Source organism: Haliaeetus albicilla, chromosome 5 (assembly GCF_947461875.1).
Source record: "Haliaeetus albicilla chromosome 5, bHalAlb1.1, whole genome shotgun sequence".
Classification (NCBI taxonomy): Eukaryota; Metazoa; Chordata; class Aves; order Accipitriformes; family Accipitridae; genus Haliaeetus; species Haliaeetus albicilla.
The window spans coordinates 25,262,539-25,290,005 of NC_091487.1; the positions used below are offsets into that span (position 1 = coordinate 25,262,539).

At 42.7% G+C, this 27,467-nt stretch overlaps 1 protein-coding gene across 1 annotated transcript; it reads left to right on the plus strand.

Moving 5' to 3' along the window:
* Position 1: 1 nt before the first annotated feature.
* POMT2 (protein O-mannosyltransferase 2) lies at positions 2–27,094 on the plus strand. The gene is given in 22 exon segments (XM_069783779.1): positions 2–187; positions 189–283; positions 951–1,035; positions 1,852–1,956; positions 3,125–3,233; positions 4,095–4,203; positions 5,930–6,089; positions 8,655–8,761; positions 9,729–9,811; positions 10,954–11,063; positions 13,147–13,213; positions 14,121–14,190; positions 16,380–16,458; positions 17,249–17,400; positions 19,101–19,192; positions 20,281–20,357; positions 21,540–21,611; positions 21,825–21,884; positions 22,089–22,194; positions 24,070–24,210; positions 24,836–24,950; positions 25,536–27,094. Coding segments are annotated over 22 exon segments (2,271 nt in total). The 5' UTR covers positions 2–16; the 3' UTR covers positions 25,642–27,094.
* Positions 27,095–27,467: the final 373 nt, after the last annotated feature.

The window sequence follows — 27,467 nt, forward strand, 5'->3', positions numbered from 1 at the left end:
GACTCCGTCTCCCAGGATGCGCCGCGCCCGACCCGCTGCTGCGCGCGGCGGAGGCCCGCGGATGCCGGCGGCGGGGGGCGGCCAGGCCGAGCCGGGCCCGCGCGGCGGCCCGCTGCGGCGGCGGGAGTCTCGCCGGGTGCCGGGGGGGCCGGCGCGCCCCGCCGCCGCCGCCGCCGCCGCCCCCCCCCCCCCTCGCCGCGGCTCGCCCGGCGGCGCTGGCCCTCGTCACCCTCCTCAGCTTCGCCTCCCGCTTCCACCGCCTGCCGGAGCCGCCGCACGTCTGGTACGGGCCGGGGCGGGGCCCGCGCCCCTCCGGCGGGGCATCGGCCCGGGGGCGGCGGGCCGGGCCCAAGGCCCGGGTCGTGGGTGGGTGTCCGCCTCCTCCCGGCAGGCGCCCCCCGGAAGCAGCCGGCTTTCGTGGCCGCGCCCGGCCCCCAGCCTCGCCCCGTTCCCCAGCACCCGCCCGCCCCCGCCTTGCCCGGCTGGGAAGGGCTCGGTGCTTATTGCAGGCAGGCGGTGGGATGGGGGGGTCCTGGCAGGGAGGGCCACGGGGAAGCGCTGTGTTCTCTGGCCAGCCCGGACCCGGCCCCGGCCCCCGAGCCGCTCTCCCCGCTGCTCTGGGGACGCGCTGCAGGGCGGGGACCCGGCCTCGGGGAGGCAGTTTCGGGGATCTGTGGGTTGCAGGCTGACTTTTAACATCTCTTAGCTCAGTCTGGAATCGGGAGGGTGGGTGAGGGGTTTTGGAGTGCTAATGTCAAACGCTTTAAAATGGACCCTGCCTAGAACGGCTGCAGTACTCTCCATGATTTACCGGTGAATTTAACACATTGTCTCATATCGAATGTGTGGCACTAACCCTCTACATGATGAAAAGCGTGAGTAAAAAGACCTTCCTGGATTTTTTTACAGCCTTCGTTATAGCAGGTTGTGTGTTTGTTTGTTTTTCCCAGTTGGGATGAAACCCATTTTGGGAAGATGGGAAGCTACTACATTAATCGGACCTTCTTCTTTGATGTCCACCCCCCTTTGGGGAAGGTAAACTGCTCTTCTGTTACATGTTTTAGAAGCCACAGGAGTGGGCCAACAAAAGTCTTCCCCTTCCTTCTGGCTGAAGGATATGATGAGCACCAATACCTTTCCTAACTGTTGTTGGCATCGTGGTGATTTACATTCTGTACCCAGAGCCTCAACTTGCATCTTTTCTTCTTTAGGAAAATACTTTGAATATGGGAAAACAAAACAGTATTGCATGTTGGGTATTTGAAAGGCTTGAAATTACAAAATGAACGTGGCACTTAAGTGGTTTGGAGGAGAGATGTAATAGAAGCCTACAGTTCAAAGGAACCAGGTGGCTCCCGGTAGCTTGTGTGCAAATGAGATGCCAACCACAAAGGACCCTGAAAGCCTTGACTTGCTGTTCTGTAATTGAAGAACTTGTTCTAGCAACAGTGTGCAGTGTTGATGAAGGTGCACTCCTCCTGCCTCGGAAAGGTTATCTTCCTTTCAGGCTGAGTCTTCCTAAACTATAGGAATAGGGAGCTATGGGAGAATCTACAGAGACAAAATTCTCTCTGCTAAATCCCACACCTGGTATTTCTCTTGAGCTTGCAGTAATCCTTGTAGTCAGCAGCCAAAGTCCTTTTGATCCCTTCTGATTTTGCCTTTAGACAAAGGGCAATGTCTATGCATGTGAATTCTGTACATAAACTCTTGTTTGGATGGTGTCTCTAAATTAAGTAGTTATCCCCTGGGTTAGACTTGGCTTCTATAAAAATCTTACTTGCTGCTGGCTTGGATATTCCTTCCTCCAATGTAATTTCCCTGACCAGTTTTTTCACCTTTCCTCTTCAGATGCTGATTGGACTTGCTGGCTACCTTAGTGGATATGATGGTACCTTTCCTTTCCAAAAGCCAGGGGACAGATATGAGCAGCACAACTACATGGGAATGAGAGGGGTAAGGCTCTACAGGCTAGTATCAAACTGGTTATCTCTCCTGTGCTTTTCAGTACAGAGTGTAATGTCATAAGAACAGCTCTCCTGGATCAGATCAGAGGTCTGTTTAGCTTTGTGCCTTGTCTTTAACCTCCTTAGAAAAGTGTTATTGGTTGTATTTGTGATGAAGTCTTAATGTCTGACTGTGAGCAGCCAGGTAAGACAGTAAGGTGATTTTTGAGTCCAACTCTTGCTGCTGATTAGTGGGACCATGCTCCTGAGTGGGACAGATATCTTGCCTTTTCTGCAAAGGGGACATTGCTTAGCTTGGGCTCCTGCTCACTCCGTTGTGCCTGGCTGCTATTCTGGGGAGCCAAGGATGTCAAAAAGCCAGGATCATCCACTGCCACCTGCATTTGCCACCACCAGTGACACTGAGCTGAGTAAGCTGGTGGAGTGGGGGGCGAAATTACTCTTCAGAGTGGTATTCTGTCTGAAACCCTGGCTGTACTGCTCTCTAGGAAGGCCAAGAGCCATAAAACTGACAGCAGATAACATGAGCCAAAAGAAGAAACAGTGGCCAATTGCTAGTGTCTAGAAAGAAGAATAAAAAGTGGGAAGGCATATTTTCTTGGTTTAGTTTCTGGGTCTCCAGCAATTCATGGTTCTAGGTTGCCCTGTGCCAAAGGTGGGAGAAGTGCTAGAACCAGACATTGAAAAGAACAAATTTTACTGTGATACTGCTTTCTTTTGTTTTGATTTCTCTTTTTCCTCCTTCAACTATCCTCAGTGTCAGTTGCGTAGGGGGAGGTGATACTGGCCTACTAAAGATGTAAGGTACAGGTGTATTTTATTCTTAGATTTTGTATTCTGATGTCTTCTTAAAATAAGTTGAGTATGGTGGATGTGTAGTGCACCTACTTGACGTACCTTTTTATGAATATCTGATGTAGTCTAGCAAGAGAATGACTGACTTGTTACTGACACCTCCGCAAAACGGAGTAAGCAGCTGTCCTTCTCTGAACAGTATCTTTGTTCATTTGGCTTTTGCCTGATGTTCTTAGTCAGTCACTTCAGCTACTGCAACGCTTCCTGTTGTTGGTAGGTGTGGAAGATGAAGGGAAAAGGTATGGGTGCATGTTCACCTTGGGGAGGGTTATAACTTCTCCCGTGATCTTCTTTTCCTGCAGTTCTGTGCATTCCTTGGCTCCTGCCTGGTTCCCTTTGCCTACCTCACAGTGTTGGAACTGTCAAAGTCACTGCCAGCAGCCTTACTCACAGCTTGTGTCCTTATTTTTGGTAGGTGTTCCTGCTACAGCAAAATTGAGCAGGTTAATTGTTTAGAGAATTTAATTTCTGGATTATCATGTGTTACCTAGCCAGGGGCTATTTGGGTTAGTAGCAGAGATTCCCAAAAGCAAAGTAATTCTGTATTTTATATATGAAGCTTTTTAATTGGTGGTCCCCTTGAGAATTTTACAGTCTTGTTTAGTTCATAGGTACTTCTGTTATCTGCATAACCACAGCATTGGACTACATTTTACCTCAATTTTAAGAATTTTTATAAGATGGATGGTCAGGAATGATTTTGCCCACTAGTGAAGTATTGATGTCTCCCATATGAATTATAGAGGTACTTAATAGCTTACTGCATTACTGTGGAAGAGTTCGCAGTAAGAAATAAATAAAGTTCCTTGTTAATTTCTCCACTTGGCTCAATTCAACATTGCAAATGGAGTTACCCAGATTGGGGTATTGTGAGGATGCACAGATATTGAGGCACAGAGACTTAAAATACCAAGTCATATTCAGTTTTTCTAGGTAACATCTGAAAGATGACTTCTCCTGTAGCATCCTCTGGCACCATGCTGGTGCCGTAGTAGGTAGATCATTGCTGTCTGTAACGCTCTCCATCTGAATATGTTAGCAGCACCTCCCAAATGGTGTTTCACAGATAGCGTTGTATTGCCTGTTTTTTTTGAGTTTTTTTTTTTTCCATTTGTTACCCAAGTAGAAGTTGAAATGTTCTGATCTGCTTCTGTTTCTAAAATTTCCCTTGTTTCCCTTGTCTTGACTACACTGAGGAAACTGACTTCCTGCAATCTTACATTCACTTTAGAACCACAAGCCTTTTTGACGTTGTTGTGTGTCTTTTTGCAGATACGGGCTGTATTACTTTGTCACAGTATATTCTGCTGGATCCCATTCTGATGTTCTTCCTCATGGGAGCTGTTCTGAGTATGGTGAAATCTAACAGCTGTGCGGATAGGTAAGATAAAGATGATAATTTTGCTGAAATATAGGTACTCAGTGTTCACACAGATGAAGTACTAAAACATATCTGCCACTTGGTAGTCTGGGTGGATGGCTGAGATGAGATTGTTTCAGGAAATTTGGAGGTGAAAATGGCTCATGGTAGGGGAAAGAAATTTTTAGTATGAGGGTTTGTGAAACTGGGGAGAAAGTATTGTGGCTGGGGTAAACCAGGAGGGAGACTTAAATAGATAATTTCAGCATGAAAGGAAATATCAGCAGAAATAGTGTTTATGGAACTGAAAATCTTGAAAATGAAGGTTAAAGCTTTTTAAAACTTGGCAGGAAAGAAAGCTAGTATAGAGTGTTGTAGGTCAGAAAAGGAGGAATGAAGGATGGTTGTAACCTGTTCAAGGCTTTGCTCCTTAATGGCAGAGATATTAATTTGTTATTTTGAACCAGTCACTTTGTCTCCAGGCTGGAAAAACACAGCTTATCTGTGACTGTAATCCTATAAGCACTTACAAAATCCTGGTAACTGAGGTGAATAGTGTAATTTGTTCAGTTTAGAGAAATTGGTACCAAAATTTTGAAGGAAATACAGCCAGGATGTTTCCGAATGAAGTAGTCAAGTTGCTGATGATAAGTTCTATAGACCAGTCCACGGGGGGGTGGGGTGATTTATAGGTATTTGGATATGTCAGAAGGCTTCTTTGTGGCTGAGCTGTAGAGAGTAGTTTCCCCACAATGCATCCAGAATTCAAACACATAAAAGCTTAGAATACTGTGTTATATGTGAGCAATTTTTTTTTCATGAAACGTTCAAGAACTGATCATATCATATCAGTCACACTGAATCTTAATGTGACTGCAGCACACATGGCTAAAATGTAGCCTGCAGCGTCATGTAGGGCCATCCAAGGCCATCCTCATCTACAACACATACTCCAGGGAGTGCAAGTACTAAGTTACAGGACAGTGTCTGATCAGCTCTGTATGCCTTGACCTGAACTTATTTCTCATGTCTTAGAGCTAATCCTGTTTTCAAACTAGTGGATTTTATGCAAATTAAAAGCCAGCTCTAGCTATTGTGTTGCTTAGCAGGTCTTGGGGATTTTGTCTAGTCAAAATACAACAGTCAAGGCATCAGGAGTCAGTCAGAAAAGGATTTTAAATTCTGCTGTCATCTTTTCTCATCTTTTCTCTGTGGTTCAATTTTAGTTTAGTTTGTAGTTTGTTTGCTTTTTGCTGCAGCTTTTGTTTGTGCTTTGGGTAGATGTTTTCTGCTATGGCCTTTCTGCTTTAGGAAAAGTGGCTATACTTTTTCTCCTGTTCTCCCCTATGTCCTTAGCTTTCTGAGAGAAGTAAGTTTGCATTTCATGGAGCAAAAGTCCTGTTTCTATTTTCAGACCTTCCACATGTCAGACTTTCTTCACAATAGTATTTTAGCTTATACCTGGTGTTTATGTTCTCTCCCTCAAAGGGGAGATCTAGGGCTGTCCAGGCTTAAGTGTTGGGCCCTTCTGAAGCCTGTATCAAGGCTTCACAAGACTGTATCTGAAGCCAGTATGCTTGCAACATTCTAAAATTAATATAAACCTTGTCTTTCTGTTCCTCATGGGCTCCTGAGAAGATGGAATGTAATTTTGCAGGGTAACCGATTTGCTGTTTATTTTCCTGATTGCAGGTGCCCATTCATGTAGCCATCATTTATTTACTGACCTGCTCTATCTGTCCTGCAGGCCATTTTCTGCCTCCTGGTGGTTCTGGCTGAGTCTGACTGGTGTGAACCTTGCTGGAGCAACAGGGGTAAAATTTGTTGGCCTTTTTGTAGTCCTCTTGGTTGGCCTGAACACGATCTATGACCTATGGGACTTGCTGGGGAACCTCAGCCTGTCACTGGTGAGTGTCAGAAACTTTTCTTTATGTTAAGGGTTTGTTTTGTTTGCTTTGTAATTCTCTTAGTCTTTGACAACCATGTAACTAGCCAAACAGTGATATCTGTCTGCAGCAAACAGGCATCTGAGGTGGATGATGATAATTAAAGATGAAGGTTATAATGGAAAAACTATTGCCATATGTTTGAAAAAAAACAAACACACACATTAGTGGGATGTAATGTCATAAGAGCACAGCAAAAAGGTTGTTGCTTTTTCCTGAGAGGAACTATTACCTTTCCAGTTGAATGAATTTTATTTCAGTCTAGGCTAAAAATGCTCATTGGGAATGACTGTACAATGGCCCCAAGCAAGATGATGTCCAACACTGTTACCTGACCTTCTTAGGAGTACGTGCTACCTGGCAGACAGGCATGTCTTGCAGCACCTAGTTTGCATAAGCAGCGTGAGCTCAGGCTCTGCTTCATGAGAGTACGGGGGATATAGGCCGCATAGCAGTAGCATGTGATAGTCCATCATGAGTCATAGGAGTGCTCTGCAACTTGCAGTCTCCATAACCAGTCCTGAGGATGAAAGCAGCCATAGCCTGCTTGATTTCACATGTATTTAGTTCTTATGAGCTTTAAGAAAATTGCTAGTGTGTTTGAGTGCCCTGTTCTAATATATTGCATTTTGTATTTGGGGGCTGTGAAATCTGCTATTTGGAGAAATACCTTGATGTACCGTTTGCTGTCTTGCAACCAGCAGGAAGACAAAATCTTCAAGCACATCTTATAAAAGTTGTTCAGTTCTCCTCTTGTCTTGGCCTCTTCTGAAGCTTGAAAATTCTATTTCTTTCACTTACTGTTTTTGTCCTGTTTGTCTCATAAACAGTGGGGGGTTTGGGGGACTTTTTCTATTCCTGCTGTGTGATTTGTTTTCTCTGATTAATGTGAATCAATACAGGCTGCAAAGATGCAATGTTCCAGCTCCAGAGAAGCACTTCTTGAGCAAAGTCAGTTAATTGCATTTGAAATGGAAGAAATCCATCATGTCTAAGCTTTCTGCCAGCAGACGGCTGCACAGTGATTTCATTTGTGCTGCTGGCAGCAAAGGCAGCAAGCCCCTGAGTGTTAGAATATGTAAAGAAATTTACTGCAGAAGGTAGATGCTTTCTGAGTAACTATTTGGCAACCTTGGCGCTTGAGGGTGGCGGGGCAGAAAAAGAAGTGAGGATTAAACCCCTGAAAGGCTGAATAACTTATCTCTGCATTTGTTAGGAAACTACTCATGATTATTTACATGCAATGTTTTTGGGACTAATTTGATTTCTAGAATTCTCAGCTTGTCTTGGTCCACTGTTCTGGTTTGCTCAGTGCTGTCCTTCATGTGCATTGTCGTCTTTGACTTTGCATTGAAGTCTGAACCTTTTCACAATTGAAGCGTATTGTGGTCATTTTCAGCAGGGAACTGGAGATTAGTTCATGTGCCTCTCCACTGCATAAATTTGGTTATGTACCATCAATCAGCATTTTTACAAGTGCCCAGTGGTTAAGTGTTCTGCTGAAGTACTTGAGCTGAGCAACTGTTTCCTTTGTTGACTTCAGTAAGTTCTTAGTTTTGTAATGTGTTCAGCTTTTTTTCCATTGCTTCTGAAATCTTTGGATCTGGTATTCACGGATGGAGAATGATTAGCTTAATTATTGTGTGATAGGTACCATGTAAAAAAAATATGGAGGATAGCAAGCACATCTACCTTTATCTGCTTTGAAGTTAGATGGGGACATTTAGCAAACCATTTTTCCTATTTAAGTGTTTTCTTCTCCCACAGCTATTTATTGCCCACCCTGTATTTTACATTACCACCAGCAGTGTCAGTAGGATGTGAATATGTAATTGCTTCTTGTGCATCTGTGTACAAACTGCCTTTCCAAGTGGTTTAAATGAAATACTCTGCTTTCAGCTGAAACACTCATAGGTTTTGCTGCTGACTTTTCTGTAACTTCTGACTGAGCAACAGAAGTTGCAGTGTGAGAGCATCCTCGCTAAAGTGAGCTGGTTTCTGTGAATGAAGCATATCTAGGTCCCCAAGCAGTCCTGGTTACATTCACGTTTGCATAGGGTGACTTGTTGGGAGAACAAGTTTTCATTTTCCCTTTTGCTTAGCTTTGACAGTTACTATTCTGGAAGCTATCTCCTTGTTGTGATTTTGTGTCAAGATGTGTACCACTGACACACAAGTTAAGGTCCTTGTTTTCAAAGTATTGTCAATGGGAGCTGCCCAACCTCCTTTGCCAAAATTAGGGATGCTCAGCACTTTGGAAAGTTAAACTGTCCTATTGCCTGGTTTTGTCTTCCTCCCAGGACCCCAAATTTTCAAGGTACCACAGCTCCAGCTTTTGGAGATGTACAGCATGGTCTGCCTAAGCTTTTTACCTCTCTCTAGGCCCTTTTGAGGTAATTCTGCAGCCTGCTGAGCTTGCTTGCATGGCAAGCTCCAGCTATAGGACTACTGCTCAGAGTCCTGTTAAGTAAGGACTAGAGTTGCTCCTGCAGCTGCACTGTTTGATCCAGGTTGTGTTTGTTACAGGTGATGTTTGGGAAGCATTTACTGGCTCGTGTACTCTGCCTCATCCTGCTCCCGCTTGCCCTCTACACGGCTATGTTTGCTGTTCATTTTACAGTATTAAATAAAAGGTATTTCACAATGTTTTCTCCAGAAGAAGAATTGCTTGTCTTTGCTTTGAATTAAAGGTTATTGATTATGGATTTCTCCACTTTCAGTGTCAGAAACACAGCCACAAGCTGTGTCTTTGTTTAATTCCTTTCCCAGACTCCTGCATTGTTCTTACAGAAAGGCTCTGGCCAAGCTGGCAGTGAAACTGAATTTGAGCTTGAGACTTTCTGAAATGCCAAGCAAGTATCCTAACCAAACTCTCTGTCTCCTTTTTTTCCTCCTCTCTTTCCTGGACCTGGAAATGTCTCAACTCAGTTCTTTTTCTTTTTGTTTTTGTTTAAAAAAAAAAAAAAAAAAAAAGGCATTCCATTCCTGAAAAATGCTTTGGCTGTGATTAAAAACATAAGTCTGAGTGTTCCCAAAGGGAGGACTCTTCTCTGAATGCCTGCAACCAAGGGATGCTTTTTATGTGGAAAGAGCACAACAGCTAGTAAAATGGCCAAGTAATGTTTTTCTGTATGCCAGCATTAAGAGATGAGGTGAATAAGCATTTCACTATTAAAAAAAAAATAATTAAATCTGTTATTTTTCAGTTTGTCAACTGGTCTTACCACTAACCTCTTAGCAGAAATGAGACTTAAGGAACCACAGAGAGGCTTTCTTGTATCTAATCTGGTAGTGGGTCAGTTTTTTTGTCATAAGAACATCTCCAAAGATAGTTGATGGTGCTTTGTGCAGTGCCAGCATGTACATTTTTGTGACCTCAAGTCCTTGCAGCTCTGGACAATTTTCTGCAAGGCTGTATCTGCTATGATTCACAACATTAGAGTTGTGTGCATCTAGGGGAACTGCAGTCATTCCTGTCCTGATGCCATGTCTGGGTTTATTGTTTTCCTTCTGTAAAAACAATTTGGTAATGTGTGACAGAGCTTTGTATGCCTGTTTTGCCAGACTTTGAATTGTTAAATTCTTTATTCTCTTTTGTAGCGGTCCGGGGGATGGTTTCTTCAGTTCAGCATTTCAGTCCCAGCTGATCGGGAACAATCTTCATAATGTCTCCGTTCCAGAGCGTGAGTGTCCAAAGGAATAAACCACTTTGAGTGTTATCAATGTACGTGGGGTTTTAAATAAAAACAGTGTCTCCTGTGACTTAGTGCAGGACAGTGCACGTTATGCCTTCATGGTCATAGTCAGATCCATGCTGTTCCTCTGTGCAGTTGTATGTATTGACAGAAAAGAAAAAGGCTGAAAATAACACTGTGTTTAGTGCGTGATCACTAGCCATTCCTCATATTCCTTCTAGAGGGAAAGATGCCATTTTGAGGAATTTGACAGTTTTGTGTGCATGCATCTTGTTATTTTTTGGCCTTTATGTTGCTTGAGACAACAAAAAGAGATTTGTCCTGTTCACCTTAGGTTTGTAGGTGTTCACATGTGGGATTTGTTTCCAAAATACGTGTAAATGAAAACTATCAACTCCTTTGTGACACAGTGTGGCTGTGGTTCAGCTGTGTTGTGCTCAGCATGTGTACAAATTTAGGGGAAAGATGGCTCTGTGGTTGTTCCCTAATCCTCGGGTTGGCTGGGGGCTACTAAGCCTTTAATATGGTTTAGCTTTCCGATTACTTCAGCTTTTCTCTGGCTGTTCCCTGCTGCAGAGCTGCTACAGGGAGAGCATAAAGTCCGTTCTCCAAGACTGTTCTCTCACTTGTGTTGGGAGGCTATGAAGGGAGGTGTCTTAAGCCAGGTTGTCAGCTCCGCTATCTGATAGCTGAGCTTGCCTCCCTTCCCTCTTGTATTGCTGTAGGGATGGGGCACTGGAGTGCTTCGCTTCATAGTCATCACATGTTTTCAAACTAGATCATATTTTAATGTGACCATATACTCTTATGGAAAGCTATCTCAAACCTCTCATTATTGAAATCACATACAAAAGAACTAGCACTTCTGTTTATGTTAAAACTAGGTGGGAGAATTTTAAGTGTTTCAGCCAAATGTTATGTAACGGTTTTACTGAATCATGGTTGGGGATGGAAGATAAGCCTGCAACGAGCTGTGTGGAGTAATGTGTCAAATGGGAAATGAGCTTTCATCAAAACAAAGCAGAAGAATGCATGCCTAATCGGAGCACTGCAGACTAGCTGGGGGGGGGGGGGAGGATATTTATAGGAGAGCTGCCTTATGCCTTTTATCCTCCTTCCTTCCCGTGTAGACTTGGCGTATGGGTCTGTGGTCACAATGAAGAACCTTCGGATGGCAGGGGGATACCTTCACTCCCACTGGCACCTCTACCCGGAGGGCATTGGGGCTCGCCAGCAGCAGGTTAGTGTGCTGCAGTAGTACTGCCTCTGACTACGATCATCAACTCACTCCCATTGCACTTAGCATTAGGGGCTGTTGTGAAAAGAGCTATGTATTTACTCAGCACCTGTAACCCTCTCAGTGCCACAGCTGTGCACTTGGCTTCAAGGTCTGAGTAAAAAGGATGTTTGAAGAGAGCCTGCCACATTGCATCAGAGGGGTGACTTAGAGTAACAAGTCTTCATTGTAGTAGCAAGACCACCCTCTATAGACGGAAGCCAAGAGGACTTAAAAATAATCTTCCATAATGAAAGTGCTGTTGTTTCTTCAAGGAAGGCTGTAAAACTTATGTTTGAACCAAATTACTTACAGGTTTCGTTGCTGTGTTTTAAAAGCACAGAATAGGACTGCTGTGTGTTGTTTTCACTCCTGCCACTGGCCTTTATGACCTTACATGGATTACTCTCCTTCTGTGCCTTGCTTTCCTCATCTGTCACCAAAGAATTTGTAAGGCTTTGCTCATTAAATTAGATATCTGTACATTTGTAAGCTAGCCATAATGAAAGTATCTGAACTAAGGGCTTCTGATTAAATGATTAAGTAATAAATCAAAGTAAAAATCAGAAATCATGTAACTATGGCTAATTAAGTAGTACAAAAATTAAATTAATTTCTTATTTTTGTCCATCATCATGCAGCTTCATAAATCTTTGCAGCTTCTGCAGCTTTCCCAGGATGTATTTTGCAGTTGTCTAAAAATTGTTCTGAGTTCCTTGAAAGAAAGTTGCCAGAGAAAAACAAGTGTTTGTTTTTTAACTCCTTTCAGTCTCTGTGGTGAGGAAGAAGTTTTCAGAAATTAAAACTTTGTCTCAATCTTCTTTTCCTGCTGTTCTTCCCAACTGGAAGTCCTAATACTCTCATGTGACATTGATGTTTATTACCATAGATGAAGATGTCATACCAAAACTGGCTCAAGGATAGGCAAAATTCAAGTACAGAGCATGCTTTATGACACTAAAAGCAGGGAAGGGGGATTTGGAGAGGACACTGATGGGAGTTTCCTTGAGGGTAAGTGGGAAAGGGTGGAGATTTCCCCCTCTGTGCTCCCTGTCCTGGAGGTAGGACAAGGGTAGGGTGCTGGGAGGTTTTGGGGGCTGTGGAAAGGGGAAAGGATTTTAGAACTTGGAGGAGATTTAGGGAGGAAAAGAAGGAGGTAGTGATCTCTCTGCCTCCTCCTTTCCCTCCTCTCCTGATGACATGACCTCAAGGTATGAGGTTCCACCTCCAGCTCTCCCTTTTTCTCCACCCTCAGACACTCCTGTATGTTCTGCCTCTCACCTACCTACTGGGCTGTCTGCTCCCACCTGAGTGGGAGGCACAGGTCTGGGACTGGGCAAGGGTCCCACCGAGCAGGGCTTGCTGCTGCCAGAAGAGGAGAGCGAGCAAAGTGGGTGCAGTTCCTCAAGCTGCTCGGGAAGGTTGCCCTTGGGAGCAGCACCTTGGGGCCAGATGGCCTCCCTGCCCATGGTAGCAGTAGGAGCAGTTACTCTGTGTGAGGCTGAGCAGGCCAGTAAGGATTAGCTGGGTAGCATGTGCGGCTTTAACAGTTGATCCCTGAATCCTTCTTACCTTGCCTGGATCTTTTGGCAGAAGTATTGTGGTTGTCACAGGCAACCTGTTGTCATAAATCTCTACCAGTGATGCCTGTCTGTAAAGCCAGTGCTGTTTCCATCTCCTGGTGCTGGTACTGGTCAGTGATTATTCAAAAAGTTAAGGTTTGGATATCCTGTTGTTGTAGAAGGAGCCTCTGAAGTAGGGTGGGAGGAGGTTAAACTGTACAGTTGGAGGCTGTTCCTCGTGATGTTTGTGAACTGCCATTAGGTTTAGTGCTTCTGAGTGGATGAGCTATACACTGAATAAAAGGTGTGATCTGGGTTAAGGAGTGGCCAGTAACTGACCTTCTAGGAGGCACTATCATAAAAGTCATCCCAGGGTTTCTTTGTTATTGGTGCATTCATTTGGGACTTCAATTTGCTGGCAAATGTGTGTGTGCTATCACCAGCTTTTTTCTTGTTTGGTAAAATAATTTATCCTGTGCTTTCAGGTCACTGCCTACTTACATAAAGATTCAAATAACCTCTGGATTATAAAGAAACATGATTCAGATACAGGTAACAAATACCAATAAAGTGCCTTTTATAACTGCTGCTTCAGTTTTTCACTTAAATATTGTGAGTTCCCTCCAGGGCAAAGTATCCTTCATGGGTATGGGTGGGAGAGCAGGAAGAAGAAGGGGAATCTGGCTCCAGGTTGATTAATGCTGTTTGTGTCTACTGTGTTTCTGGTTTTTCTCCAGATTGTACAGCTGAAGTAAATAAGCTTTTCTCAGCTGAAGGTTGCATTGACAACTTTTCAGCTAGGTAGGGCTGCAAATAACAAGAGAGGAAATTAATCTGAACTCAGTTAATATTTTGTGGAATCTGTTATTGTGGCTATGGGTCCTGGAGAAGTTGAGTCCTGGTATGTTCTGATACATTGTATTCAACTGATTTGCATGGATGCTTGCTTGGGACAAGATAAGAGTACTGAACGTGAGGATCTATGGTTTGTACATATATCTGTTGTTTTAGAATATCATCTAATGTAAGCTGAGGCATGTTTGGTCTGGCAGAGTTTCCTTTCTTCACCTGCAGCATGTGTATATAAAAATTAAGAAGAACTGTCTAAACAACAAGAAATGCAAATAACCTAGATATAACAAAATTATAATCAGTGTTGCAAGAGTAATTTTATAGTTCATGAAATAAAAAAATATATATATAGTTTTGGTGTTCAGTTAGCCTGACCAGGCATCCTCTTTATGTAAGAGCAGTATGAGCTGCTTGGAGCCATGTTCTTTGGTGTAGCCTTCAGGGCTGATCTTTAAACTAGAGCAGTGGTTTACACTAGCCTTAGAGTCGACACAAATTAGTTTGCCTTGTATTGTCTGCTTGAGGCATGAGCATTCCCAAGAAACTTTCTAAGAGCCTGAGATGTTTGTCAGTGCATTGATGTGATTAGTTTGCTTTCCTTCAGCAGATCTGTCAGCCCCCTCGAGCCCTGTGGAGTTTGTGAGGCACGGAGATATTATTCGTCTGGAACATAAAGAGTAAGGATGATTTATGGGATTCAAAGAGATTGTGTGATTGAATAGAACTGGTGGGAGATTTGTCCTGCTAGAGACTACATGGTTAGGCCAGCACAAGCAGGTTGTGTGTCAGAGGTGTCTGTATATCTGCATTTCCAGTGTGGGGTTTGTGGAGTTTTTCTTCTAGGGTTTGTTTTGAAGGGTGTCTGTTAAATGGGAAACTTTTAACAGAACCACACAACTTCATTAGAAATACCTACCTAAGCAGCAGAGGGATTTGTTCAGCTGTGTGAGGTGCAATATTAAGGGTAACTCTTCTGCAAAGAAACAATTTCAAAACTCTCATTCTTTTGCTTGTCCCTGCTCTCTTTGAGTTTTCTAGGCAAATAGAGTGTGGGGTTTTTTGTCAGTGTACTGCAAGTGTCCTGTTCCTATGTGTATAGGCAGTATCCACCGGTTGAAGTTCTCAACAACACCGAGATCACAGCAGTGAAACACTTTGAACAAAAATGTCAGCTGGTGCCTTCCCTCTCTGTAGGGCATGCCTGAGAAGAACCAGGGGAACCCTAGTGACTTGATATTTAATCTTCATCTAGTCTAATGTCACCATGCCACAGTGCTCTGTGCTGTCATGGCTTTGATTTCTTAACAGAAGCTCTAAACTTGTGAACCTGGAAATCATGTCATGTTGTATTCAGTATTGCGTGTTCACAAATAATTGCATAGTTTTCCAAAATGATTTTAAGATTTTGTCATGGTTTAACCCCAGCCAGCAACCAAGCACCACGCAGCCGCTCAGCCACTTGCCCCACAGTGGGATGGGGGGGGAATCAGAAGGGTAAAAGTGAGAAAACTCGGGGGTTGAGATAAAGACATTTTAATAGGTAAAGCAAAAGCCATGGGCGCAAGCAAAGCAAAACAAAGAATTCAATCACCACTTCCCATTGGCAGGCAGGTGTTCAGCCATCTCCAGGAAAGCAGGGGTCCATCACACGTTATGCTTGCTTAGGAAGACAAATGCCATCACTCTGAACGTCCCCCCCCTTCCTCCTTCTTCCCCCAGCTTTATATGCTGAGCATGACGTCATATGGTCTGGAATATCCCTTGGGGTCAGCTGTCCCGGCTATGTCCCCTCCCAACTTCTTGTGCACCCCCAGCCTCCTTGCTGGTGGGGTAGGATGAGAGGCAGAAAAGGCCTTGACGCTGTGTAAGCACTGCTCAGCAGAAATGAAAATATCCCTGAATTATCAACACTGTTTTCAGCACAAATCCAAAACACAGCCCCATACTAGCTACTGTGAAGAAAATTAACTCTATTCCAGCCAAAACCAGCACAGATTTGAAAAAACAAACAAACAAACAAAACATTGAATTTGGGGTGTTACTATCAAATATATGATAATGAAGGCGATAAAATCTTGATTAGGCAACACTGATTAGGTCTTGACTAGGTTTCCAGAATGGGAGGTGAAACTGCAGTGCTGCAGCAAAGATCCAGCAGATGGCTCTCATCTCCTTGTGTATGAACCTTATGCAGTGTGGGCAGCCGGTTTCTGTGCAGATAAGGCTGGGCTGGATGCAGCTGTATTGTTGGTGGGGGTGGTTCATTTTCTGAGTGTTTTTATGAAGGACTGACCAGGATATGGCTAGGTTTTTCTGGTTGCCTCAGTTAGCAGTCCCTGCTGGGGCAGGAGGCTGTTTGTCTGCACCGTGTATAGCTGGTGCTGATGGGGGGTCAGTGATTCCCACCTCAGTAAATCTGTGCCTGACTAAATGGTACAATCTTTCCCCTCAAAAGTGAAATTGATAATCAAGAGAGGTCAGAATATTGCTTCCTGCAAGAGCAGGACTGTCCCACCTTTACTCTTCATTTAAAAAAAACCCAAACCCCAACAAAAACCCAAACCAAAACCAACAATGTTTTTTCTGCTTGGAGGTGGTGGATTGTAGCTTGAGGGTTGGATTTCTGCATGCCGTCCTCCTTTTCCAGCACTGCCCAGTGTGGCATAAGCTCAGAGTTGCATGGTGGGAAGTGGCAGTTACTCTCTGTGGCCCCCGTCGCTGTTAAGGCTGCATCCTGCCCTGCCCTTAGCTGGAATTCAGTGGTCAAAGTGCTGGCAGCTCTCTGAATGGCTCAAACGAAAGTTCATATCACAAATTTACTGAGACATAAAAACAAAACAAGGTCTGACTTTAAATTTCGTTTCAGAACTTCTAGAAATCTTCACAGTCACCAGCATGAGGCTCCCCTGACAAGGAAACATTTTCAGGTCACTGGCTATGGAATAGTAAGTGAATGGCAAGATAAAACAAAAGCTCCTTCTTTTGGGGAGAGTTCATACCATGCCAAGGGGATTTATTCTTGCTTTTTTAGTTTGTTAGCCAAGGTGATAGATGTACATCTACCATACTGGAGGAAAAACTGATCTGGTATGAAATAGCTTATCTCATATTTAAGGTCTATTTAATGTGAACACAGACAAGGAAATAATTTAAGCTTTTACTGCCAGTCTAGGTTTGGCAGCATTCAACTCCAGAAATGCCAAATTGAGCAACCTTGAAGTTGCTCTGACAAGTATTATTTTATGTATTTGGCCTTGTCACATAGACAAGTGCCTTTTTTTGACAGAACGATGACAGAATTTTGAATCATTAAAATGAAATCTGCTTTGAGGGCTGAATTTCCAAACGCAAGGGGCTGTTGCCTAAACCCTTTTGTGAAGCAGCCAAGTTACCCCTGTTTAAAAAGTAACTCTGAGCCACAGTCAAGTATGAATTGGAAGCAAAAAAATTTAAGGTTGGCAAGATAAAAATGTATTTGAGTAGTTGCTCATGTCTAGAATCATCTCTTCCTGATGGGGAATCTCTTGTGTGAAGTCTGAACGAGAGTAGCCCGGGTTCCTTTGTTTTGCTTTGCCACCATTAGAGTTTCAGAAGTTCCTATTTGCAGTGCTTCAATCCTGTATGTCTTCTAGTTTTTTTGGTTTGGTGTTTTCTTGTTTGTTTGTTGTTTTTGTTTGGGTTGTTTGTGTGTGTGGTGGTGTCTTTTTCTAGTCCTATGGTATGTTTTCATGATAGAATGGAACAGGAGACTCCAATGATTTCTGGCGGATTGAAGTGGTGGGCAGAAAGACTGGGAAGCTCATCAAAGTCCTACGGAGTCAGGTCCGGCTAACCCATGTGGCCACAGGGTGTATATTGGGCTCTTCTGGAAAGACGCTGCCAAAATGGTAAATAGCTTGTAATCCCCCTCCACCCTTGCACAACCTTGAGCTGACATGTTTCTTTGTGCAATGGTACTTTTAAACTAAGCAATAACCACATTTCTTCCATTTATTTATCTTTAAAAGAATAAAAAAGTAACTAGCAGGTACTAAAAATATAACCAGAGGGGAAGATCTGGGTTAGGGTTATGCAGCCTGTTACAGTGAAGGTATACAGCTCTGAAAAATAATATCCCTTACTAAGAGATCCAGGAGTGGCATGGGCGTAGATTTTTGTCATCTGGTAAGTCCAGGAAGCGATGACAGACGTGTTCTTCAAGGCCCATTTTATTCTTGGGGTTCACAAAAATTGCTAGAAACTGGGGCAGTTCATGCTGTTCCTTACCATAATCCTCCAAATTTCTTTTTATTTCATTAATTTATTTTGTGGTTGGAAGACCTTCTGCCATTTTTGCATGCAGTGTCTGAAGAGAAGGCAACAGTAACAAGCTGCTATTAGCAGGGGTTGTGATTTAATATGTCCTTGAATTATATATCTTCATCATTAAAATGAGGTGACATCCAGACTAATGCCACAAAGCTGTATCTACAAAGCTGTACTGTGTGGGATGCTAACATGGATCCTGAAGCAGCAGGCTGTGCACTCATGTTGCTTTTGTTTCCAGAGCAGCCTCCGTTACTGCTAGCTTAGGTTTCCCTTCACTGTGTTATGGTAAAAAGGGCTTCTAAGGAATCCTGTGGATGCTGAATCATAGTGAGTGCAGGCAGATACCTCTGGTGACTGCCTGCTCAGGAGTGCAAGTGCCAGTTAGACTTTACCAATAAAACTGGGCTCATGGGTAAATAATATGATTGGTTTTAAAAAAAACAAATCACCGCCTCTGTCAACAGCATTCAAGAAAGGGGCTATTTTCCCTGCCCCCCCAACACAAACTTATCCTGTGAATGAAGTTACTGCCACAAAATATTGATGGCATTGAGAGCTGAGAGGAAAAATACTTGTTAACTGCAAATAAGGATGGTTAGAGTATATTGGATTTTTTTTTTTTAAGGAATTTAAAGGTGAGTAATCACTGTCCTTCCGAGAATTAAGTGTTGATTAATTAATGGAATTAATTAATTAGTGGAGTTAAGTCTGCTAAGTGGTGATTGGTAGAAAATTCCTTATTAATCTGTCACATTACTGCAGGGTCTGATGCACTTTCTCCCAAAGTGTTTGATGTGACCTGCTAGAAGTAGGGTGAAAGACTAAATGAACAGTTGGTGGCATCCTCTAAAGTCATTCTTTTGTTTCTGTAATGCAGTTGCTGTAGGCATAGATTGACTTAATTTAACGATGGTGATTTTCTTCTGGAGAGACTGTAAGGATTGACTTGAAGTAGTCTTTAGTTGTTGATGTGCATCATCTTCAAAAATCCCACTGCTTGTGTATGGACCTAGGTTTTTTTTAGTTTAGATGCCCAAAGTTAGAAATGTGGTTCAAATATTCAGTAGAATGTTGATGTTGGCTGTCTTGCAAATCTCTTTTGGTTTCTATGTGGTGCTTAGAGCATGTAAGAGTATGTAAGTATGCAGCTGCTGGGGTTGGGTGGTATAGTAAGTCTTATGAGAAAGTATAAAGCTAAATGGGGAAAAAATCAGACATGAACTGAAAGTACTGAGTCATCTTTTGTGGGGTGGTGGCTAACTGTTCTGCTGTTCCTCAGGGGTTGGGAACAAGTGGAAGTCACCTGCACACCATACCTGAAGGAGACTCCCAATTCCCTCTGGAACTTTGAAGATCATATTAACCCTAAGTGTAAGTCATTTATTTCCTTTTCCTTTGAGAGTGCATCTCGGCTTGCTGTTAAAGGAAGGGGTGAGCTATCAGATGGCAAGAATTCAGTGTTTGGAATTTGTGTGTTCTTTCCCAACTCAAGCACAACTTTGCTGAACTTGGGCCAGTTGTTCAGAGACGTATAGCCTTTTTCTACTTCACTGTTTGTACTTTAAGTTGGTGATAATGCTTCAAGTGTAGTGGAAGTATAAAGACTTTAAGGATTTTGAGATCTTCATGGGTAACAAAAGTGTGAAGTTTTATAGGCACTCCAGTACAGGCTGTTATTTTTGACATCATTGGTTTAATTGGGAATTACTGTCATCGATATGAGTATGTTGTATATACTTCAATGATTTTTTTTAAAAGTTAGGATCCACCCTGTTCTGGTGTATTTTTTTCCCTTCTCTTACCAGGGGCATGCTAAATCATGACTTTGCAGTACCATCAAGAAATGAATAGAAGTGTGATAGAGAACTAAGTTTGCCAGTAATGACAGATGGGCCTTGCAGCCTCATCCAGGAGTTAGATATGTGTTACAGCCTCATTTGGCCTGAATTATTCGATATAATTTTCATCCCATGAATTGCAGATGACTTGGGCTGAGTTCTGAGTTATTAAAAAAACCTAGTGTTCATCCTTTCAGAGCGACTGTATGCAAACCAAAGGAGAGAAATCCTGGGCTGTTGACTTGATAGAGTTTCCTTGTCTGTTGTAATGCATTTTACATTCCCACACTCATGGCTCATTTACAGATAAACAGCAGCCTATGAACAATATGTCTCTAATTTCAGCTAGAAATACAAATCTGTTTATTTCATGGGCTTTTGTCTATTTCTCTTGCTCCTGGAAGTAAAGGAGGAAATCAGTACATCAGTTGTGAAATTCACTGGGGGATACTTTTGACTGCAAGCCTCTGTGTTTAGAATATGAATTAATTGCGTAGGAAATTTAAAAGAGGTGCTAGAAGCAGATTTGTCACAGGAGGAGAGAGTTTAGTTTATTATGAATGAGGCAAATAAAAGTAAACCATACAGACTTCTAATCTATTTTTCTCTCTTTTTCTAAAGTGCCCAATATCAGCCTGGATGTCTTGAAGCCCTCTTTTGCAGAAATTCTGCTAGAATCCCACATGGTTATGATCCGGGTAGGATATCATTAATTCTAGATTATAACTTTCTTCCTCCTTTCTCTTGCATCAAAAAGAAACAGCATCTTCTGAGATAATCTGGGTGATGGCTGCAAGCTAGGGCAGAATTTACATGCCCCAGCAACCTACTTGAATTTATACTTAGAAAAAGGGGTGGTCTTGCAGCTAAATCTTCGAAAGGTTTGGAAGCCTTGGGCTTGGTGCCTGGCTCTGCTGTTGGTGTGATCTAGCTACAGCCTAGTTACGTAATCCTTCCACTACTGAAATCTGGTTCTGGAAAGGAGAGTTGGAAATTTTCCCTACCCTGCTGGAAAGTTTTAAAGTTAAATTAGTATTTGTGAGGCAGCACAATAACTGTGGTCAGAGTTGGGAAAATTAGCTAAACAGGCACTTAGGAGAACAGCAAATGTTTGGATTGAAAATGGAAAACTTCTAATTTTTTTTTTTTTTTTTTAATTCATTGAGGTGCTGTTTTCTGCTTTCCTCTTCCCTATTTCTCCCTGAATATAAAAAAAAAAAAAAAAAAAAAGCTGGATTTAATATTTTCAAGATGGACTGCTCTTGTGGTCTTTCCCCATGATTGTTCTTTGTGCTCTTGGCCACAGCCCTTCTGCTTCCAGCTCCTCAACCCTTTGTCTGAAGAATGAGAAGTTACTATTTTGAGAAAGAGTCTAAGGTTTTATTTGCTACTGTTTGTAAAGCTCTTCTTAGATTCTTAAGAGAAAGAAGGTAGTCAAGCAAATCATTGTTAATGCTAAGCATTTCCATGGCAACCAGTGATAGTGCTGTCTCAGGTAAGGAAGTACCTGTGTGAGTTTCCATGGAAATAATCTTTCTGAGGCTTTTTTTCAGAGTGGAGGGAAACCTATCAGATTAGTCTCTTAATGAACAAAGGTCTTGCTTATGCAACATGTGTCCTCATTGACAGAAAAGGTGGAGAAGAGAAATGAGAGAATGCTGCCTCTAATGGTACCCAAAGAACATTTTCACTTGTACAGTAATATTAAAACATCCATTGTCCTCATTGTGGCCATCTCCAGAAGATGATGTGCTTATGTAGTCAGAAAACAGCTTTACTCAGGAAGAGTATTCATGTATGTTTGTGTACCCAGACATTTCTGGGCAGGCTTTGCAGCATAACTGCCTGCTCATTTAAATTTTATCTTGACTTATATGTAGGGAAACAGCGGCCTCAAACCAAAGGACAATGAAGTTACATCCAAACCTTGGCACTGGCCCATCAACTACCAGGTATATTGATCAATCCACCTTACTTCCTGTTTTCAAGTGCTTTTGCTGTGCTTCTTGAAGCATAGCACCTCTTAATGGCACTGAAGATGTTGTCAGCTTTGTTTTGTAGCACCTGAGCTGCATGGATGGGAATTTGTCTCACCTTTGACACTGTGCAAAATACAAACTGGACTGACGGAAACCCATTTACTCCCTTCTGCTCTGTTTCCTCAGGGCCTGCGTTTTTCTGGTGTCAATGAGACCGATTATCGAGTTTATTTGCTGGGAAACCCGGTAAGTCGGAGTGGGAGGTTCCAGGCCAATGTCTTTAGCAAATTTTAGCTTAGTCTTGTCTCTGCCAGTGATAATAATGCTCTTCCTCCTCCTCCTCCTCCTCCTTTTAGACTGTCTCTCTCATTGTACTCTTAAGCTTGCATGTAGCTTTTCATTTCCTCTCACATGCCTAAAGTCCCAAATCTTTCTTTTTCTCCTATGTAGGTGATTTGGTGGCTAAATCTGGTCACTATTGGGTTATATCTTCTGATAACAGTTTCCACTGCAGTGGCCCTGAAGAGAGGTGTCCAACTGACATCTGAACTGAAAGGTGAGGTCAGTCTTCCTATCCTGCCTGCGCTATAGAATCTCTATTATAACATCCTGGTTTCCTGATAAGGAAAGCTCATCTTGGGACTCCTGTATTTAAAAAAAAAAAAAAAAAAAAAATCTTTTTTTACATTGCATTGAAACCTTGGGGATTGAACAAAATATGCTCAAGGCAGCTGTATGTATAAAACACTAAGCTATATAGTGCTTTGAAAGTGTAGCACTGAACGATGTGACTGTTAACAAAGGGTTCCGTACTGGAAATAATCACTTTTGTGAACAAATCTTGCTTTTTGCATGGCAGACCATTCCTGATGAGCCTTTAAGGCTTCATCAGAAATTCTGAAGTCAGCAAGGGCCCTGAGACACCTACTTAGCCAAAGAGAAGAGCTCTGGAAGTGACTCACAGGCAGAAGATGTGATCAGTGGCTCCTCAAAAGTCTTATGCTCCTTTGCTGGAGATTTCAGAGCTGCTCTGTGTATAAGCTGGCATCTTAAGGTGATCCAAAGATGAGTCTCAGTAGGCTTTTCTGCCTTGTTTTCTGGCAGGAGACAAGGGCATGGATTAGTCAGTAGCTCTCATGCCAGCTCTGCTTTGCAGGTGATCACCCAGCCTACCATGGGAGTAGCATATGAACTGCTGAAGAGCCAAGATGCTGGCCACAGTTGCTCTCAGTTACATTGATTACTGCAGCTCACAAATGACCAGATGTATATCTGTTGGAAAGACTATAATTGATCTGGACATATCAGTAGGAGAAGGTGACAAAACCTGTGTCAGGGAAACCTTCCTGTTGCAGAGGTCTACTGGTCCCATGGTTTTTTAGCTTGTTCTGCTTAGCAGGCTTCCAAGTGTTTTTTCTAGTAGAGATACTTATCCCACACATGTTACTGATAATAGGCTTCCTTTTCATAAATGCCTTTTGCAGGCACCTTAAAATTGTATGGATGGCAGGACTTTGTGTGCCAAGAGTGGGAAACCACTGAGCTTCAGTTATCAAGTAATGTCTACAAGAAAAAGAGTGGGAGCTTCATATCTCAAATAGTTTACTAGTGAACAGAACAGATCTTCAACAAAAACACTGCAAGGTGCTACCTGTATTGGCTGTAAGGGAGACAGACCAGTTGGATTAATGCCCTGCTCTCAAGCTCTGCATGTGCTCTGTAGTATGCATGGCATTTTGAAATGAGAAATGTTTCCCAATATTTATGCAAAGCAAATGACAAATGCAAGAGATGCAATGGTCCTTTATTATGTCCAATGCCAAGGTTATAGAGCTTTTCACAAACCCTAATAAGTCATACTTTGACCATTCCAGTTTACATCAATGGTTGCTTCATTTTGTAGATCCCTTTGTGGGAAGTGAATTCTAAAATGTGATGTGAAACTATTCAATTACATAATAAGTTATTGGCTAAACTGCATGCGGACACCAGAGCTCTCAGTCCCTTCCCCTGGCTCTGAAAGCTAGGCAACATTTCTTTCCAGGAAAGGCTGGCAAAGTGATCATGTGGATGGCTTGTAGTCTGCTACAGAGAGAATAAAAACCATCAGAAACTGGAATGGCCTCATTAGTCTGATGTATGTCCTGAGAAACTGTAAGTTTGGTGTTAACATAGAGCATGGTCAACCTCCTGCCAGTCCCTTGAGACTTATGTCTTTGTATATCTTTTCTGATAACTGTTCTCCTGAAAAGTGTTTGTATGTTTATAAAGAATGCAGCTAGGCTGTTGCAGATGCTTGGAGCAATTTCAGACCAGTACATGACTTCCTGCAAAGATCATTCCTGTTGAGTTTACTTAATGTGATAAGGTTTGCAAATAGGAATGGTGGGTGAGTTTTTCCTCTGCTGAAGTCTGTTTATTTGTGTTCCAGAACTGTCCAGAGTCGTGCTACGTGGTGGAGGGCAGATCACGCTGGGCTGGCTCCTTCATTACCTCCCTTTTTTTATGATGGGACGAGTTCTCTACTTTCACCACTACTTTCCTGCCATGCTTTTTTCCAGCATGTTGACAGGTAAATACTAGAGTCTGAGAGAAGACAAGGCAGGGAAACCGGTGAAATTCTGTTAAATGGAATGTTTTCAGACTAAATATTTTTTTATAGGTTTTCTGCTTGCTTGTGCAAAGTGCTTGAAAACATTGACAAATTCAAAATGTTTTTCACAAACCAGCTTGCAGTGCCAAATTGTCTTTTTTTGTTACCACCCTGAAGAGGCAGTCATGTCTAGTGCTTAGAGCATTTAAATTTAGAGATATGATTCCTATTCTCTGCTGCTTTGCTGTTCTTATATATGCTTTTACACAAGTTACTTCCCTTTGTTTGCTGCCCCCACTTTTCTGTCATGTCTGTTTATAATTCAGTCTTGGTAGTTTTTCCTGTGATTTTGTACCAGCTTAGTTAGCATCTGGGGCCCAGATTTCTCTTGCATTTATTCAAATGGAAAGGTCAGAAAAAAGAACCTTCTGCTGGTACAAAACAATCCTGATAGTTCTGAAGGTTACCAACGTAAATGAATTTTAAAATTGACAAGGTCTTCTGGTGTTAACAGAGCTTTGTCAGCCCAGGCTGTGACTGAAAATAGCAGCTCTGTTCTTTCACCTCTACATTGCTCCTGACTTTTACCTTGTCCTTCTCCTAGGAATCACCTGGGACACACTACTGAAGTTCTGTGCTGCGTTCTTGTCACCCAGCACTATAGCTAGAAAAGTATATGGAGGGGGGTTCCTGGCACTGGTTCTGCTCATCATGTACAGGTGAGTGCTGAAAGCTGAACTTTTCCTGAATGTGTGACAGTCACTGTCTCAATGGAAACCTTACTGCCTGTTAATTATCCTTAGCCTTTGCTTCTGCCTCTCTTTTCTCTGCTGAACTTGTCAGACATCATCAAGCCCAATCCTAAACCCTCACATTTGATTAGATTCAGCATCTATGTCCCAGTAATGCATTATAAAACATTTTTCCATTGCAGGGAATCTTTCTTTTATCCCAGCACTCAGTGTCAGCACTATTCTCCTCCAAACCTGCAGTTCAGTGGTTTCTGATTTTAGTCCCCATGCTAGAAGGTGCTAGATCCCTCAAATACAGGCAAATTCTTCATTGCTGTACATTTTCTCAGCTGGCTTTTCTCCAAAGCTGTTGCTTTCTAAGAGAAAATACCACCTGTGATAAAACTGTGTGCTATGTATATATTGTGTTCAGCAGAGATTAGAAGGTCCCCAGTGGAGCTTAGAGCAGCCCAAAACCAAAGGTCTCATAGGACATCTGTATGGACTAATCTGCAATGTTCTTGAGACAGAAAACTGTGCAGTCCCTGATGGGCAATTGGTTTCTTTCTACAGCTTCTACCTCTTCCATCCTCTGTCCTATGGGATGATAGGACCCATGGCCTCTGACCCTAGCAGCCCCATGGCAGGGCTCCGGTGGATGGACTCCTGGGAGTTCTAGAGCCAGCAAAGGGAGCCTGGGAACAGCGGATGAGAAGCACGAGATCTGCTGCATGTCAGGCTGATTCTGGTGCTTTGGAGTCATGTGACTGTAAAATGTTCTCTCTGGAGAACTCTGGGTATAGTAGCCCTGTTGCTTTGGCATTTGTTTGCACTGCCTGCATTGGAAGATGCAGAGGATGACCATGAGAAGGTCTTCTTAAAAAGACTCATGTCCTGAATCCTTAGGTTATATTCCTGGACAACTGGCTGCTTAAATCTCAATTCTTTCGAGCAACATATATCAGTCAAACAGCAGTGGCATTTCAGCAGTCAGACCAGTACAAGTTGGAGGCTGTGTGTAGTTGCATGTTCACATGTATGCACGTGTCTTCCTTCCTGTAATCTAAACACCGTTACAGTTTGAGAGCCAGACAGTGTCTGAGACATTAGGACTTTCATCATGATTAACAACCTTTCTTATGGTGAGGTTTTTGAAAGCTTCATATTGGCATCTGGGGACCTCCATTCTACCCTGCCCTGGCTGTCTGCATTTTTTTTATTCTGACCCTGAATTTTTACAGTGTGACTGAACAGGGTCTACTTGACATCTCCTGAGCCACTGTGCCTTGCCTGTCTCCCAAGCTCTCTGCAGACAGAGGAGATGGAGATTGTTTATCCCTGCATACTGCCTTGCTTCCTGGTCACCTTTAATAATTGATAAGAATCACCTAGCAGGCCTGTGCTCAGAGCCAGACTGTTCCAGCTCAGCACTTTGTAGCTTCTTTGCAGTTCTGTCTGAAACTGCTAAGGAAATTACAGTGGAAATAGCAGGTGATTTATTTTCTGCCCCAGTATGCTGTGAAGAGCAGCTTCTTGGGTGTGTACTACAGACTGAAATGATAGCTTGGAAATTTTACAGACAGCTATCATTCATCTTTTGATCCCAGCTATTCCAGTGCCAGTACCTGTGCTTTTAGGGGGAAGGCTTCATCTTAATGAATGTAGCATCTGCAAAACTGGCTGTCAGTGCCACGGTATCTGCTCACTGTATTCCAATATTGAGCAAGTTCCCTCTCATAGATAGCTGAACATCAAATTACTGTATTGAAGGAAATGTGAGGCCAGGCAAAAATTCTTTGTCTGTTAAGTGTCAAGAGCCATTGGATGTTGAATCTACCCCCTCCAAAAAAGCGGAATTCTATTTATCAGGTGCCTTTCTCCAGTGTTAGGTCTATTTTTGTAAATGTTCCTTTCATTCCATCTCGTACTCTTCACCCAAGTTAAATTTCATGTCACAGTTCAAGGTTGCTACCTTGTAGCATCCCACATGAATGACCCCAGCTGTGTTCCTGTCTCAAGAAGTAATATTTGCAAACTCTTTTGTGTATGTTTCAAGGAACTCAAGCCTTTCATTTCAGAGTTCTTGGTCTGCTTCTCAGCCTTGCATCAAAATTACAGTTACAAGGAGAGCAGCAGGTGAGTGTGTCTGTCTTTAAACATGAACCGTGCGTTCATTTCTCTTGCCAAACCTTGAATCCTAATGTATTTCCTACAACACAGAAGGGCTGCATTAGCATAGTTGTTCTGTGGGGGGGACTAAGACTTCAGTCAGACTTGCTTTCATTCCTCTCTAATAGAGATCCATAGCATTGTTCAGTAAGGCAGCTGCTTGCTATTGTTAAGGCTCTGGCTTAGTATGTCACATCTCTCTCTAGAAGTTGACTCCTACAGACACTAACTCAGATGGTATGGACCTATGCTTTTGATTCTAAAGGTTTTGAGTTAATCACCTGCTGGTAATGCATGGTGGGAAGTCATTGCACTAATTAGCTCCTGAGTTTGATG